This window comes from Dendropsophus ebraccatus, chromosome 3 (genome assembly GCF_027789765.1).
Source record: "Dendropsophus ebraccatus isolate aDenEbr1 chromosome 3, aDenEbr1.pat, whole genome shotgun sequence".
Lineage (NCBI taxonomy): Eukaryota > Metazoa > Chordata > Amphibia > Anura > Hylidae > Dendropsophus > Dendropsophus ebraccatus.
The window spans coordinates 66,152,540-66,171,261 of NC_091456.1; the positions used below are offsets into that span (position 1 = coordinate 66,152,540).

The 18,722-nt window shown below is 38.4% G+C and overlaps 1 protein-coding gene across 9 annotated transcripts in view; it reads right to left on the minus strand.

Moving 5' to 3' along the window:
* Positions 1-2,322: 2,322 nt before the first annotated feature.
* The window catches only part of PTPRD (protein tyrosine phosphatase receptor type D), a 302,382-nt gene continuing 285,982 nt past the window's right edge, over positions 2,323-18,722 (minus strand). For 8 of the 9 annotated variants that reach the window (XM_069961955.1, XM_069961952.1, XM_069961957.1 and 5 more), the window contains 5 exons: positions 14,967-15,093; positions 13,838-13,963; positions 8,089-8,243; positions 4,973-5,108; positions 2,323-3,064 (listed from right to left, as the gene is read on the minus strand). In XM_069961955.1, coding sequence (XP_069818056.1) covers positions 2,996-3,064; positions 4,973-5,108; positions 8,089-8,243; positions 13,838-13,963; positions 14,967-15,093 — 613 coding nt within the window. In that variant the 3' untranslated portion in view covers positions 2,323-2,995. The remainder of the gene's footprint in view (positions 3,065-4,972; positions 5,109-8,088; positions 8,244-13,837; positions 13,964-14,966; positions 15,094-18,722) is intronic. The other variant, XM_069961956.1, reaches the window with a different exon arrangement.

The following is an 18,722-nucleotide window of genomic DNA, read 5'->3' on the forward strand; positions in this document are numbered from 1 at the left end:
TAGGGCAGTGCATAGTACAAAGGTTTCAAAAGTGCAATTCTCCCCAAAGGGCCATCTTTAAGTCATAGTTTAGTAATACTCCGTCATGCATTAAAAAAAAAAAAAGAAGAAAAAAAATAGAGATAAAAAGAAAAAAATTAAAGTAAAGAAAAATAAGACAAAAATACAGTGCTAATATGAAGTTCTATACAAATCATGTTTATGTTTTTTTTTCAATGTAACTAATTACAAAATTATACATAACTATACTGATATAGGTAAATAATAGCACCGCACCAATAATGCTTAAGAAATGCATTTTCTGCTTTTGATGTCTTTCGCAGACAAAGATGCTTCTTTAATAATGTACCTTGTACAATTAATAACAGAAAGTGGAATGCACATCATTGATTGGAACTGAAACTACATTATATATGAGTGGATATAAGCAAACAAATACTTAGAACACAACGCTCAAAAACATTTCTTGCAGAATGCGTGTCTATAAAAATATGATATGTCCAATAACAGAGATAAACACAATTTCTGGTCATAAATGCAAATACTTAACAGACAAGTTTAGAATCATAATTCATGTATAAAGAATACTGTCTACATGAGAAAATAGCAAAGATACCCCAAGAAAAGCACATTCTTTTTATGTTGTTTTAATATTTTTTTAATCAGAGGTAGCCTTCCATTATTATTATTATAATTATTATTAATACAAAAGTGCTATGACACAACCCTTCACAGAGTCTAAATTTCAAAATGTCTGCCGAACAAAAGTAAATACATGTGAAAAAAAAACACTACAACGCAGTTATGGGGTCTAGAAATTTAGACGTTCCTATCTAAATTGTATCATATACAATAGTTCATATGACTGGGCTGATGGAGATCAAAAATATATATTTTAAAATAAACATTGGCAAGAAAGGTAAGCATGGTTTGGCGTCAATAAAGTGCCAGAGTGTGCTATTATATATGGCGTGCTTATTTTTCAGATACCAATTTATGACCATTTGTTGCTGTTACACAGAGAGGCAGCCATTTTGTGGGATGAATAAAGCTTACATATACTTTAACTTTTTACATTCACTATTAGCTTGTGTCATTTGTTGTGCACATTGTGTTTATAGCAATAACACAAGCTCCTAGTGATGCCACTTGCTGGACCAGACCATAAAATGGCTGCCTACACAGTGCACTGACGCGTCTGTTTCAATGGTTGGAAGATGTATTATATATATAGGCAGTTTACTTAAAATAATATGCTTCTGTTAACATAGAAGGGCTTGGAAGAATACTAAGCTCCTGCATAATGATACTGGTTAAAAAAATAGCTGTGTATATCGCACAAAAGCAGTTTTAATTAACATTTTTTGAACATATAGAAATAATACTAAGGGGAGATAGACTGGCAACGATTAAACAGAATGTTGCTTAAAAGCATCAAATATAAGGCACTCTAAATGCAAAAGCAAGAAAAAAAAATCTAAAGAAACTAAAGCAGCATTTACAAACTGCTGTGACACTACATTATTTCCATTAAGCAGGACAGGGAAATTTTTTTGGCTTTGCCCTTGATTTTTTTTCTTGTATTTATGTTTTTTTTTTTTTACATATTTTACAAATCACATATGCAATCATATACCACGTATAATAAATGATTGGATACAATTTGCTTGAAAACCTGTTCATACGTCGTATAATACAACAGTTTCTCTCTGATAAACACTGACATTTCTTGCATGCACATATCCTGTATAATATACAAGATGGTTCATTATTGCACTAAAGTGTTAAAAATATTGAGCTGCAGAAGAAAGTACATACATATGTGAGCACATGGAAATGTGAGTGAATATAACTGGAGGTGAACCTAGGATATCACTGATGTGCATTCCTCATTTCTTTATGAATAAAAGCAAAAAATAAAATTTAAAAAATACAGTCTGGAAATGCGAACCTTCCGGTTGATGAAATGGTCTTATAGGTCTTAAATATCTTCTCAATGATCAATATCATGAAAATCATGGAAGAACAGATAGATATGTGTGTATATCTATATATACTTCTATATATGTTTGCAGCAGCTTTATACTTTGCAACTCCCTGTTGATTCCAAACAAGATGAAAAAATAGCTTGTCTTGATGCAAAAAATATATATATATATATTTTAAGAATGGCAAAAAAGTGTAAAAGAAATACATGATTAAAAAAATTATGGTATGGTTAAATGTCAGGGCTGCACAAATATGTGCAAAAAAAAAAAGCAATACTTGACTACTTCTAATGAAAATTATTACATATAACAGTTCTATTGTAATAAAAAAAAATACAATTCTTGATCGAAAAATTAACAGTTATGCAATGTTTTATTCACTTCCTTATAAACTTTTTGTTAAAAAAAAAAAGAAAGAAAGAAAAAAGAAAATAAAGTTTACACAGTTAATAATGAAGCACAGGTCAGCAGTATTTTTACAATACTAAAAAACTAAATAAATGACTTTGATTCTCTTTAGACACTTCCCACCCATTTGTTTCATTAACGTGTTATCGTGATCATTGATGGAGAAGGGTCGATATCGCTGCAAAGATTGCATTTGTCTTAGGAGCCCGAAGCCGACGTATTAAACATCCTGCTGTGTATTCCTAAGATTCATTGTTTAACACTCATGCAGTCTCAGACAAGATAATGGTTCTTTGTGGATTTCACATTGTTCCTTCATTGCCAGCTTATTCCTTGGTTGGTGAAATGAATCCTTCTGATGTTTCACCAGTCAGGGTTGATATAATTTGCTTAGGTTAGATTATTTATCCATGTATTCTTGGTCCATCCAGAAAAAAGTTTTTATTTGTTTTTGTTTGTTTTTTAAATAATTATCCAATTGCTGTGATTGGTCTTTAGCTAGGAGTTAAGAAATACTTCCCAAGCACACCTTATGGCTCAGAAGAGGCTCTCTGGATCTTGAAGGGCCTGCAGGAATTTTCCAGGATGGGCCAAAACTTCTACGTTGCATAGTGATCAAAGCTGCCCAAATATTCAAGTCCTGCTCGGTAACAGAACTGATACTGGTCCTGAAATGAAAAAATAATGAAAATAACCCTTAAGTGGTCGATACTACATAAAAATCCTAAATGTAGTTGTTCAATTACAGGCCGAGAAAAATATGAATGTTGCTGATTCTTTAGAAGCCTAAGCTAAGATTCACCTATGAAGACCCTGTGTTGTTTGTAAATTTAGGTACAATGGCAACATAATTTATGGCTACCATAGAGGTTTCCGGATGAAGGAATGGGGACGGGGCCAGGGGGACTGGAGTTGTATGCTGGGGAAGGGGTAGGGACAAGGGGACTGGGTATGTGTGCTGATGAAGGAAAGGGGCAAGAGGCCTGGAGGTGTTTGCTGGTAAAAGGGACAGGAGGACTAGGGGTGTATGCTGGTGAAGGGATGGGGACTGGGATATATAATTTTTTTATCATTTATTTAAATGATAAATATTGCAAAATTATGTTTTTTTTTTGTTAAAGCCATACACGAGTTCTGCTCGTTTTTTTACTGAATTTTGACACCAAGCTGAAAAGGTTGGCCATCACTGCTCTAATATGACTGATATGGTAAGACTATAGGATGGGAACCAAAGGTTTGACATACTACGTTAACATTTCTCAAGTAGTTATGAAACTTATATTTACACTGAATAGATCAAGTACCATATGTTTGGGGTTACAGTAGAAAATATGCGGCATGCTTGGAATGATCTCCAATATAAACGTAAATATGTGTCCAACAGTTATGAACATTTTAGAATCAAGAATCAAGAGGTGTTCTAGAAGGATATGCCCATAGTATATGCTATTTGTGAGCCCACCATTCAGTTGATGGAGATTCCTGAAGTTAGGCTGTTGTCACACACAGCAGTGTTTTGGAGAACTGTCGCTGCAGTGTTTGGGCAAAAGCCAGAAGTGGATCCACAACAAATCAAAAGTATAAGGGTAGCTTCACACGCTGATTTTTTGCTGCGGATCCGGAGTGGATTTGACTAAATGAATGAACACAGCATTAAATCTGCACTGTAAAATCAGCTGCCAATCTGCAGCAGATTTGATGGTGCAGATTTGATGCTGTGATCTTTCATTTAGTCAAATCTGCTGCGGATCCGCAGCAGAAAATAAACTGCGATATGGTTCGTGGGAAGCTACCCTAAGGCTGCATTCAGATGTTTCGTGAAATTGTCTGTCATGGTGGATGGGCAACCACAGACAATTTTAGGGGTCATTGAATTGTATGAGTCTATTCAGACAATCTGTGCCCCGTTCTGTGCTGTGATCCGTGCCAGGAAAAAATAGGACATGTCATAACTCAAAGATTAGCCAACAGAAGTCTATGGGATCGTTGTTTTTCACGGACATCATAGATGTCATGTGGATCTAATCAAAGCAAACTAGTAAAAAAAATACAGATGCGCCAGGATGCATATACGGACCAAATTACATGGATCACAGAGTAAAAATAGTGGACCTTTATATGGACCAGGAAAAACACTGAACGTGTGAATAAGGCCTAAGGCTTCTCTTTATATTTCCCATTACAATTGAATCCCCTCTTAGCTTTGTCTTAAAAATTGCAGCGGCAGTTTTCTATAAAACTGCTGAGTGTGACGCTAGCCTTATGCTGCTTCAGGTAAGAGCAAAGTTTTTTCTAATATATAATATGGTCTGCACAATCAAGATGCCTTTTTCTGTATCTGAAGTTTAACTCACATGGTATGTTTGCACTTTCAAATCTGGTCAGTGATGTGACCTAGAAAGCACATTACTGTGTTCATTTTACTTTGATTACTTTGTAATGACACTTTACCGCTGCCTACACTGTTACCATTTCGCCTCTTCTATAACTATTATATCCAGACACTTCCACAACAATGACTCCATGAGGGCCAATCTTATTGACTACTGAACACCATATTAAATAAGTTTACTCACCTCTGTCTGTACCATAGCAGGTCGTTGTGTTCTCAACATTTTGACAGTCTGGAAGATATCTACAACACCCTCATATCTCATTCTTTCCAAAACAATACTTAACGTAATGAATACTCCAGTTCTTCCAACTCCAGCACTGTTATAAAAGAGAAGAAGGATAAGGGGGGGCCCGGCCTTTTGTTTAGCTTAAATATCAATTTCCAGTTCCTAATATTAGTTGATGATAAATGCATAAGACTTTTATAAACACTTGAGAGGGAAAAATTATAAAACCTTGTTCTCTATCATGGAGTCCTAATGTATGTCAGATTTCATGTCACCTTTTCCCAGCTTAGAAAACAAACTGTAAGACTTATTCTTTGCTTCTTTAAAAGAAATTGGTGTTTAGCGAGGTACCCCTAATGTGCTAACTGCAGGCAATCAACTGAAGTCACGCATATTAACGAGGCACCTGTTACTTAGGGGAATATCCAGCACTTTACTGTGTTGATGAACTTGAAAGGAAAGCTTTGAAAAATTACATTTTTATGTACACTAAACACTGTCATCTGAAAAAGATTTTGCATAATGTGCACAAGAAATTACTGAATTAGCCTAATATAGACAGGCTAAATATGAGCTCAAAATATAATAATAGTTAAAAATAGTGACTAATAGCAAATATGTGTTTGGACCAGTGTTGATATATTTACAGAAGTTAAAAACATAGGGGGAATTGCTGCACACCAGTTTTGCACAAAAATTTTAGACTTTTTCAAGAACTTATCATATAGACTGGTATTAGTTATGCCAGAAATCAACTCCAGATCATAGTTTGGGGAGATTCAACACATTTATTAAGAAGTTTATGCCTCTTAAAGTCTGACCTGAAGGTTTTTTGTTTTTTTTTAGGTCAGGGACATGGGAGAAAGTAACAAAGGGTCTTAACTCACTTCTCCCCATGCCTCTTCAGTCCTGGAACGCCGCTCCAGGATCCCCGTTGGGCACTGGGATTTCCAGTGCTGCACACATCACAACCCAGCTGATGGACTGGCTACTCAGCCAGTCAGTGACTGAGGTGGAACGCTGCTCCAGTCACTGATTGGCTGAGTGGGCTGTCCATCAGCTGGGATAGGCATTGTCCACCTGAGTCATGACATCATCACAACTTGGGGGAAAATGTCCCAAGGCCAGTCCTGCAGCTCATTGTGGGAACGGGGAGAGGTAAGAAATGCTTCACTGTTACTCTCTCCCCTGCCCCTGCCGTCTGCGAAAAGTCGGCTGAGGCCAGGCTTATTCTTTAAAGGACAACTGTAGCACTAGAAAAAAAAAACATGCACCAGAGTCGTCCTTTAATACATCTGCACCAGTGGACTTTAAAGGGGTACAGTGGCGAAAATCTTTTTCTGTCAAACCGACTGCTTTCAGAAAATTATATAGATTTGTAATTTACTTCTCTTTAAAATTTTCAAGTCTTCCCATACTTATAAGCTGTTGTATGTCCTGCAGGAAGTGTTGTTGGCGCTGTGAAATTTGTTGGCGTTATATAAATAAATATAATTATTTTTATAGTCTGACACAGTTCTCTCTGCTGCCACCTCTGTCCCAGACAGGAACTGTCAAGAGCAGGAGAGGTTTTCTATAGGGATTTGCTCCTGCTCTGGACAAGTCCTGGCATGGACAGAGGTGGCAGTAGAGCACTGTATTAGACTGGAGAGAGAACCTCACTTCCTGCAAGACATATAGCAGCTAATAAGTATAAGACTTGAGATTACAAATCTATATAACTTTCTGAAACCAGTTGATTTGAAAGAAAATAATGTCAGGATGGGTCAGTATAAGAAGAGCAAATAAAAAGAAAAAAGCTATCGGGTCACTGTTGCGTGATCCGATGGCGAACACCGGCGCAACTTCACTGAAGAATAGCTAAAAACAAAGAGCCTGGACAACACCAATACTGCTCCCTGACGAAGGAAAACGAAGGATTTTCTGAAACTAGTTGGAGGTTTTTTGGTCGTGTACGGCCTCCTTATTCTGTGTTTGTGACGTCACACACATTTGCGGGCGGAAGGTTTTTTTGCAGGCACGCTGCCGGCCGGAGCGTGCCCTTAGTCTATTCATCCTACTGCCTGCTCCTGGACTTTGAATCGAGTGAACACCTCCACACCTACCATTACCTACGCCTACTACTACACACCAGGAATTTGAATTTTTCAACCCCCCGGTATCTCCTACTGCGGACTGTCTCTGTTGGACCCATTTTCCCAGTGACTTGCTCCAATTACCCAGGTATGAGGATTTAAATTGTCTCTATGCTGGAGAGGGCTAGTGGTGGACTTATGGTGCCTCTGTTAAGACGGATCAGTAAGAGTATTTGTCCATGGTCAGATTTTGGCAGTATTGGTGTTGTCCAGGCTCTTTGTTTTTAGCTATTCTTCAGTGAAGTTGCGCCGGTGGTCGCCATCGGATCACCCAACAGTGACCCGATAGCTTTTTTATTTTTATTTGCTTTTTTTCATGTGGATGACAGGTCCACTTATAACCTCCGTGCAGCACCACTTCGGGAAGTGGCGCAACTAGGATTGCTTCTGTTAATGTGAACAGGAGCTTTGTTTTGTGTTCAGTATAAGAAGAGGTTTGCAAGGCTTGAGTAAAGAGGAATTGGGTCAAGAAGATAGAATAGAGGTAGTTTTTCCTTTTTTTATCAAATTAATAGTGACACAAAGCATTTTGCCTCACTGACTAAAAAGCAGATAGAACATAAGGATGATATATATTTGCATTTATTTATTGATCATTAAGTGACTGGAAAAATCTCACTTATGATCACACATTGTGCTTTTGTGAAAATAGATATATAGGTGATAAACTATTCTACTAATACATAAAGACCTTATTTCAAGGTACAATTATATTTTAGACTCATATTTGGCCATATAATTACGACTGACCCAAGAGCCCTTTCATCCAAAAACAATTTTGTTAGATGATTAGATCTTGACCTTTACTTGCGTTTTTTACATCTATGTCATACTAAAAAGATAAGATTCCTGAATGGAATTAATCATTTGTGATGGACTGTGAAGATGCTTTTATCTCACAAGAAAGTGAAGTCTGTATGAAAGGTGCTGATTTACCTGCAGTGGACAGATATTGGGCCATCCTGTCCAAATTGCTCTTTTGTTTTATGTACTTGTCCTATGAAGTCAATAAATCCTTCTCCAGACTTTGGCACCCCTTGTTCTGGCCAGTCAGTGAACTGAAACTGTCTTACTGTCCGTGATTGGCCATCCTGTATAAAAATATAGTAAAACATGTAAAAACAGATGCAATTTAATAATTAAATATGAATCTTGCCTAAAATATTCTACAGGCAGTATATAACACTATGGCATACATTGTCCTGCATGTGGTCTTCATTGCCTGGATCATTCAACTAAATGAACCCATATGGTACATGCCAATCATAGGGTAAATCCTGATAGGACTTCTAGAAGAGACAGTAAAGATGACCATACACCTTCAACAACCAATGGCCAATTGATCGTTCAGCTGTCAATTATATCTCCAGTCCAGCCCCTGACCTCCCTATACACAGGAACGTTCAGCATTGCCAAGCAATCCTGAATTCTCTATAGGGAGGGATAGGCCGCAGCGAGAAAGCCCTGGCTGCTGCTTATCTTTTCTAGAACATAGGGGTAGTGCAGTGACTTTCCACTGGTTGGGAGAGCCTCATACACCTAATACCGATTCCCAAATTCACTGCAAGAGGCAGGTATGCTGACAAAAGTATAAGGTTTGTGGGGACCTTAAGGGTTGAATCTGTAAGTGTGTAAGTGGGATGGGTGGGTCCCTCACTGTTTCTCTTAGGATGCCTGTCAGGATTTACATTGCATTGTACTCTGAAATCCTGCTTTATATCGTATAAATCCTGCTCCCCATACACTTTTATACTTCTGTCAGCAGATCCTGCCCCAAGCAGTGGGTTTGGCTGTCAGTATAAAATGTACAGGGCTCTCCCAAAACTCCAATGACAGATGATGTCGGTGGAGATAAGGGTAGCGGGTGAGAGATAAGACACCGCCAGACTAATCAGATATAGTAGGGTTGGGACCAGGGCTTGGGCAGCCCTGCAATTCCTGACACAAATGTTGTTAACAGCGGAGAGGCTTGTGTCACCTCTTAGTGCTGCTTACTTGGGGTCCACTTAAAGGGTAGCACTGCTAGTTTAAGGTCAAATTAGACAGCCCGCTGCCACCTGTAAGTGAGCACCAATCTGCTAGTTTGGCGCTCGCTTAACAAACCTATTAAACAGCTCGATATAATTTAGCCCTTTAACTGTATACATTACCTGTCCACACTCCCAGTGTTCTTCTGGCAATCACCGAACTGGACCACCATGGCCAGTAATTTGCTGAGCGGTCTGTCATTTCAGAGACCTACTCTGAAGCTACAGCGGCGGCTCCAAGAAGCGAGTAGAGTGCAGAAGAACACCAGGACCATAGACAGGAAATATATAGAGTTTACTATTTTTTTTTTAACACATTAACATCAGCTGTTGATGATTTTAGGTCAGGACCAAAAGGCACGATCAGCCTTGCCATCGGCTGATTGTTGTCTCTATTACATGGAGTGATAATTCGGATAATTCGTCTGATTATTGCTCCATGTAATCGGGCCCTTAGTGCTGCACCCTTTTAACTATTTTAAAGTGCATGCTGCTTTGCTCACTGTCATCTGTAGAAAGCACCCCAGTGCAGCTCCATTCACCTGAAGGACACTTGGACAAGAGTCTTACTCCATTGATATTAAAGTCATGACATATCGTAAAAATATGCTGTCACTTTCTAAGATGGAAAATATGGAGTAAGACAATACTAAGTAACCAACCAAGGTATCTAGTGCATATGGCGTGTGACCATTTTAACATGTGAAATACATCTCATTAGTAGAAGTACTTCTATGATGTTAACGTACAGTATCAGAGCAGTTCTTTATTGTTGTTCTAGTACACACTGTATGAAATGTAATGACCTGGTTTTGGTTTTGTATATGTATTAGGAGACTACTGACTACAATGTTTTATAAACTCAAAAAAAAATGGTGTGAATGAAAAAAGGTAAAGAATAGTGATGAGCTAGTAATAAAAATGTGTGGGTGCTCAGTACTCGATACGAATATTTCCCGATTCTCGGGTGCTCGTTTCGAGTAACAAACCCCATTGAAGTTAATGGAAAACTCGAGCATTCTTGGGGACCCAAGCTCGCCCCAGGGAAGATTGCGTGAAAACCTGTCAACCTCAGAAAATGATGAAAACACCACGAAAATGGACAGGAAACAGCAGGGGCAGCATGTGGTGCTTTATGGTGTATGCCACCTCTTAAACAGTACAATGAGCAGTGAGGTTCTATGCAGCTGTACTACAAATTACAGCAATACAATGTACAACAGCAGCAGCACCAGCCACAAAAAATATAATAGTACTGAGGACTTCTTTGGGGTCTTTATGAACCACCTGCTGTCCTCTTTCTGCCAGCAGCCGATCACCACATTTTGCAGCTAAGATCGTGGTAGCTGCACTGCAAGTCCCAGCCAGCAGTTTGGAGTCCAAGAAAACGCTAATTCCCTCCCTAACGCTCTCCCTGACAAGCAGCAGCTCTGTCCCTAATCTCTTCCAGCATGCATGTGAGGCGAGCACCGCCAGCCTAGATTTTTATATGCCCGGGTCATCTGATCTGGCCAACCAATCGCTGCTATCGGTATTTATGGGTTCCACGTCATCGCACAATGTACCAAAGAGTCTCCTACATGTTTATTGGCTGAGAAATTGCGCCCAAACTTGCAGGAAAAGGATGATGCCATTTTCTCGAGTATCGTGAGATGCTCTTCTGAGTAACAAGTACCATCGAGTACCCTATTACTCGAACGAGTACCAAGCTCGGACGAGCATGCTCGCTCATCACTAGTAAAGAACAAAAGGCATTTTCAATGACTAAATATATCTGTTTATTAATTGTAATACTCATATATTGTGCATGACAGGAAATATAAAGGCAGTCTATAAAAATCTATTTTTTTTTAGCTGCATCTGACAATATAAAATATAACAAGCAGCAAGATAAAAACCTTTATGTGGAGTTCTGGCATTGTTGGCAAGTATTTATGTAGTGCTACATAGAACATAGGGATTTCAATGTACTGGAAAATTTTATTCTTCTATTGTAAGGTCTGTTAATACTTTAGGTAGAAAAATGGATATCATGTTTTTAGTTTATGGTGTACAGCAATCTTATAACATTTAATAGCAGACAGATTGGATGTTGGGTTGGATCTTGCTGCTGTGAAGAAAATGTTGCTGGCAGAAAAATCAAGTGAGCAAGTTATTCAGTAAGATAAATCTGACATTCCTGGACAATGAGGGAAACCTGGACTGTGCTTGTTAATGTAGTACCTTTCCATCAGCCAGAACAACAGTTCAGCTCTTATGAGAATGAAGCATGACACGGGTAATGCCAGCATCAGAATTATAATGTGTAAGGCTTTGCTGTATTCTCAGTCAAGTTTGTGGTAAGCGTTAAATCATATAGGGGGAGATTTATGAAAGGGTGTAAAATGCCCACAGCAACCAATCACAGCTCAGCTTTCAGCTCTGGTAGAATATAAGAGGAGCTGTGATTGGTTGCTGTGGGCAGTTTACACCAGGTGCATATTTACACCCTTTCATAAATTTCCCCCATAGTGTTCACACTGGACATTTCCAGCATACACAAAACATTCATCTCATCCTAAACTAGATGGAGAATTCTTGTTATATATAAGCAAAACATTTTCACTTTATGACTATGTTCACAAATTTCTTTTTTTAATGTCCATCATTTGCATAAAACAGACGTGTTTTGGCCCCAAATTTAGAGCCATCCCAAAAAAAGTCGGCAAAATGGCCAAAAAGAATAGTCTATAAAGAAAACTGTAAACTGTTTTCTAATGTAAACTGGGCCATATCATTAGACTAGACAGTTTAAAGGGAATGTAATGGAGGGTTAGGCAATCCTTACCCGCTGTTAGATTCTGATAGGGAAAGGAATTGGGAGGTCATATGCACCTTTATTACATTGGTACACTGCAGCGTTATTAAGTAACTTTAACTGTTGTTAATATATAATAAAAAAAAAAACTCAGTGCACTGCTCCACTTGTTTGCTCTTGCTGCTGATAAATGTTCAGTCAGCACCTTGCAGTCATCAGCAACCTAGAGTGACGTCACTGCAGAGCGTTCTGCAGGAGCAGAGGGCTGGATAGGGCTAAAGAACTAGCCCCTAGTACACGTAACACCTTAATTTACATATAGCAGGAGTTAAAACTACTTAATAATCCTGCACTGACAAAATAACCTGCTTCTAATCTGCTGCTAGATGCTCTTTAAGAATGTGTCAAAGTGTCACATCCTGAGGCTATGAAATAAATAAAAAAGATACAACTGTTTTCTTTTCTAAGGCTATGTTCCCACTCTGTAAAACACCGGCCGCTTCGTGACCCGGCCGGGTCTTGGAACAGCCAGTATCAGAACGGATGATCTTTACTGCCACTGAATTCGGATGCGGGCGCATCCATGCGTGCCCAAATCCAAATTCCCCGCCGCACGCTCCATTGTGTGAACTGACAGGGTTTTCTGCGGCCGCTATTCACTGACACGTCAGTTTCTTGTGGCGCTGCTAGGTATCTAGTATCTGCTAGGGATGTGTATACACTCTGGCCGGGATTTCTTAGAAGGCAGCACTATGAAAGTTTCGTAGTAATCACAGCCGTTGTTACAATGGCCATGATTATTACAAAATTTTCACAGTGGGAACATGGCCTAACAATGTATTACATTGAATGGGATATTCTGGTAATTACATTTTTTTTTACAAAGTTATATATCACTATATATCACATTTTTATTTAAAAAAAAAGTAATTTTTTTTTTTTTTTTTACACTTCTAGGCTATGTTCACACTACATATGAGACCGGCCGTTCCGTGACCCCGGCCGGGTCACGGAACGGCCGGTCTCTGGCCGGATCATGTCGGCCGGTACTTAAGTACCGGCCGGATGATCTTTCCGGCCGCAGAGCTCTGATGCGGGCACATCAGCGCGCGCCCGCATCAGAGCTTCCCATAGCATACAGTGAAGCAAGCGGCCGGAGCCTGTTCACTGTGTGAACTGACAGGAATTCACTGAATTCCGGCTGCAGAAAACTGACATGTCAGTTTTTTCCGGCGCCGCATAGATCCCGGCCGGAGCGCATACGATGTGTGTACGCTCCGGCCGGGATCCCATTGAAAGTAAGGTTATGTTCCACCCCGCAAAACTACAGCCGTAGTTCTGCGGCGAGAACTTTGGCCGTAGTTTTACGTAGTGTGAACATAGCCTTAGGTTGACTGGCAGTAGTAAGGGGTGACACAACCAATGTCTGTGATATGAACTGCAGGGCTACATAAGCCCTGGTCCCAGTTGACAATTAATCCCACTTGCTCTACTCCACTGTGCTGTCACTATGGAGCTAGTGACACAGACTGCTTGACCAAGTCCGATGTTTATTTTAATGCTACTATGCATTAGAATAGACACTAGGGGAGACTTAGTATCTATACTGTTTCATGGAGTAGTGTTATCAATATACATCTGTGCAGGCACCAGGGCTTGTGCAGCACTTCAGTTCCCAACACAGCCATTGGTGGCAGGAGAAGTGCCTTGTAAGAATTATCAGCAGAAAAGCTTTATAAATTTAGGAAAAGGCAGAAAATAATTTACAACCTATAACTTTCTCTACCTCGTAATGAACAGAAACATAATTACAGTAAATGAGGACTATTTACTTTTATAAAGTAGTTTAAAGGTATCTTACCCGAGCATCTGTTACTTTAAATTCCCGTAGAATATACTGTGGCATGTTATATTCTGCCATTGGGTCCACTACAAAGTACTGATATCTAGCAGAACGTTCAGCAGGCCAGTACTGATGACATTTTTCCTGATAGAAAAGAACATAATAACTTAAATAAACCAGTAACTGTATATGTTAATGTGGACGCAACTGAGTTCTCAGTATATCTTGTTATGTACTCATTGATAACGTTCATTAATTTTATTAATATAATGGTGACTTTTCTTTTTAAAAATAACATACACTTGCTGGCTTCTGTGCTGCCTCTGGTAGCATGCTGCTCCCTTTCTCCTTTGGTTGGCGCTTCAGGGTTCATGACCCCAAAGACACCAGCCAATCAGTGCCTGAGGAGGGACATCACTGCAGCCACTGATTGGTTGAGTGGGCCTGTGAAGTTGTGTCTCTGAAGACAGAAATGCCCAACAGTCGAGATCAGAGCTGCATAGCCCAGGTGGCAGTGAGGCAGCCAAAAAGATACTGTTTTATTTTTATTTACCTCATCCCTGGGCATATAGCCTAGATGCATCCTGCCTGGATCACCTCTTTAAAAAGACTACTTAAATAACTGTTATAAGATTATAATGACTGTACTATAAAGTGATCTAGTGGGTAGCATGATATGCAAATATTTTATATGCTTTAAAATCTCAGTCAAATTAGTCTAAATTCACATAATACAGATGCAATGTGAGTTAGGCCTGAATTGCCATTCACAGGTCCGCAAAATCTTGTCCGTGCAGGGACAGTATTCTGCGGACTGGACCTTGGAGCTCATTGCATCATGATTTATTATGATGCCGGGAGATCCAAAACTGTTTTAAATCTTTGTGCTACTGTACTGACACAGAATACTAGGTCTGATGTGCAAAATACTGTTCGGAGAGTATTCGGCGGACGTGTGAATGGCCCCTTAGTTTTACTCACAAAAGAGACAAGACAAGTGGAAACAGCAATAAAGACAGATAAATAGTTTGACTATTGGTCCTCTACTTTCATTAGTAAGATGCAAAACACTTACTTATAACACCACACATAATATTAACATAAGAAAGGAGAACATGAATATGTGACAATAATCCTAAATACTTACTCTGCCCATTTCTCTAAGTTTTGTTAGCATAACCACAATCGTTGAGTTATGTTCCCATAACATCCTCCAGAAGTCTTCTGTTGTCTCTGCCAAGGGTCCTTGAGTTGCTATATAGGCTTTTTGCTGTCTGTTAGCAGAAAAAATAAATAGTGTTGTTGATAAGCAACATATATCAGATATTTTATGTGACATATTTCTTTTATATTTATACAAGGAGGTCGTAGTCTATAAATATTGACTTAAATTGAATGCATGGCATATATATGTTTTATTTTTTTACTAATTTGAGACATTTACTGATTTGAGACAGATACTGAAACATGTTCTTCTATTTATTTATTTTTTTTTTATTTTGGTTCATTATTATGGGGGCAGCCATCTTGCCTGAACTACTGTTAACTACATTTAGAGATGGCTTTTCAGCAAGCCTAATTAACATACACAGGCACATTAGGCTGGATGGGACCCTATTCACTTCCGTGGGAAAGTTTCCTAGACATGCTCTGTGACTGGTGCAAGGAAAAGGAGTAGGGGGGATTTAACCAAAACCAATATGGAAAGGCCTGATACTTCCTTATGTAGGCAGTGTATTCACCATTCATTGTAATCTTGTCTGTTATGATAGGTTAGTGTCAGAATAAAAATAGCAAGATCTCATAATTGTTTTATAATATAGACAATCAAATGGAAAATTAGAGAAAAGCACTTGGAAAATCTAATGTTACCATAAAAACTCACAAGTTGTGTAAAGGCTTTTTACATAAACATATTATAACTCAATGGTGCCTTGAAGAGAGAAATGGAGATTTGCCATTACTGCTATGAGAATCTATGTGTACACTCAGCTTAACTACATATAGCCCCAGATTGCAATATCCCAGCATAAGTTTTAAATTACTGGGACTAGACATGCTCTCATTGAATGCGTATACGTATTCCTTATGGTCAGGTTTGATTCGGGTAACTTTAGTGGTTTTCTGTTACAAATTTCTTGAACAGGATTCTTGTGTTTACATATCTGGTATTAGCATTTAATCTTGTGCAGGTTCATGAGTGGAAATTGTATTTTAGGTTGGTGAATAGGAAACTATACCTCCAATATTTGCACTGGTTGATTAAAAAAATCTTTCTGATATGGTTTATTGCATTCATTGGAACAACCTATAATAGGACTGTCAAGCTTGATGACCAGTGTAAAGACATACTGGTGCAAAGAGGCGTCTATGTCCAGACGGCGTGTGACACAAAAGCCTCCTTGCCTGTCAATCACCTTTGCAGAGCGCACTCACAGACAGAGCTGTGACTAGTCATGGCCCCTCCACCCTGATGCCTATTGTACATAACAGTGATTTGCATATTTGAATAAAGGGTCTCTTCCCAGCATCTAAAGTTACTAAATAACAGAAAGAATATATGGTAAAAAAAAAATTATTACCACACTTATTGGGCACTGCTAGTACCATTATATACCTTTATAAGCTCCACCTTGATGACCGGTTCCCTTTAAGAGAACTAGGAGGTAAACACCTATCTAAAGGGGTTCCCTCAGATCAGAAAGAAGATCTACTTTTATCACTAATGGTTAAAATAGGTCTGAAGTAATGTAATACACACACATCAACAAGGGTTTAAGTGGATGGGGATGAACTGCATTATCACACTCCATCCATGTATGTTGAATGTCACTGTTTTTGGCGAAAAGAAAAGAAAAGTGGACACTTTTCATCAAATCTCACCACTTCCCAGTGCTTGCAATCAGAAGAAGATAGAACAATGTCCTTGGAATTAGTGAAGAGTGATTTTGTAAAACTGCAGTATATAGCCCTTTAGTCTTCTCCAAATACATACTATACAATGGCATCTGTTATATTCCAATAAATTACTAAATCATATACAACGTATGTATTTGTGACTAAATTTAGCCATACATTTTGGATAGCTGTGAGCTGAAAAAATACAGTATCTTTGTCAATCCCTAGATACATATGCACACTTGATTCGATCAAGTGTGCATGTATTCTTAAGCAAAGCAAAAGCAAAGAGAAAACTGGTGCCAGACTCAGTTTGGCAGTGGCTTCTTCTCTGTAAGCAAAAGGATCAGGAATATTAATTTCCAACAGTTAACCGTTCTCTGCCCTGACATATTCCAATAGGGGAAAGTCAGGAGGACCCTGTATATATTGGCTGGGTGACTGGGTCTGCCTAAATCAGTGGGTTTGGCCTTGGTGGGATGTTATTGTTTGAATTTGTATTGCTATAGATAGATAGTATGGAAACAATTACATGACCTAATGTTGTTAAAGCCTAATATTGTTAATGCTGTTTATAGAAAAGAATCAACAGGGGTCAATCTATGATAATTTTTGGGTCAATCTTAGATGATTTTTGAAACAAAATGTAGAAGCAACACAGAAAATACCTGTACAAAATACAGATATGTTTCAGAGCAAGGGATGTTAGTATTTCAGACAAAGTATTCAAATTCTGAAAACATACTACACCAAATTTATAGGCATCTGCACATAAAATGGTTTCAATTTATTACATTGCTAAAACAATGATTTATATGAATGTGCTCATTATCCTGTACTCTTGTAATGGGAGTTCTATTCCGCTTATCTCCATATGAAATAAAACACTTAATAAAGCACTTTGTTGTCACCACTTGGTGGAGTATTAATGACTGTCACCACATCAATCATATTAGCAAAGTCTGGAATTAACAAACTATAGTAATAATTTGTAAAACGTGATTTCTTTTTTAATAGTTTTATTGTTGAATTGTTGTCTTTTGCATGCATCAGCAGACTGCCAAACTAGTGACCTACAAAGCTGCTCTTTTGTATATTTGGCATAAAAGAAACACAAGATGTTTTCCCAGGGCCAGCATCGGGAGCAATAACACAGGTGTCACTGGGAAACCCAGAAATATACAGCAGTGCTATCATGGTAGATGCTTCCCAAGAAGGATTTAGACACCAAAGTCAATCAACGGTAAGTGACACAGAATAGAATAATTATATTACCCATCATTATATTGCCTATAAAATATTTTCTATTTGCCTATAGAAATGTGGTATGTATTATGAAAGAGGGGGCCACAGGTGAAGCATATAGTTACATGAAAAATACTTTTGCAATTCATTATCGGCCTTATCTATAAACCTCTATTTACCAAACTTAGATGCCATCAGGTGTCTGTTAAGGCTATGTAAGCCCTAGCCTATATAGCCGGAGCTGCTTTGTGAATAAGTACCATTCTCGCTCATCAGTTTGTTTACTGAACCTATTAATTGTATACAAATACTTACTATGATTTACACCTGGCAGCAGGCATAACTTGCCAGCCATGCACGAGCAGCCTCACCTGCATTTATCAAGAGGTGTGCGCACAAGAGTACCCTCGTGGGGGGTTAACTTACAACTGCGTATGAAAAACTATTCTTTATTAATTCCCCTTTATGTTTCGTTTTCTCTTTAATCCATGAGCAGTTGACCAAAATGTAAACATCATAAACATACAATTTAAGTCAAGTGAAAACCAATAGCTACTGTGTGAGATTTATTGATTTTATTTTAGATAGTTATTTTTCCCTACTACAAATTTTTAGAATTTATTTTAGAATATAATTTACAAAAGTATGTATTATCTACTACATATGTCTTAGCATGTCTTGTGTCACTTTGTAGCCAAAATACTGCCACCATGTGGCTGGATTTCTGCATGACATGCTAAGTCATTCAGATATATCTGAG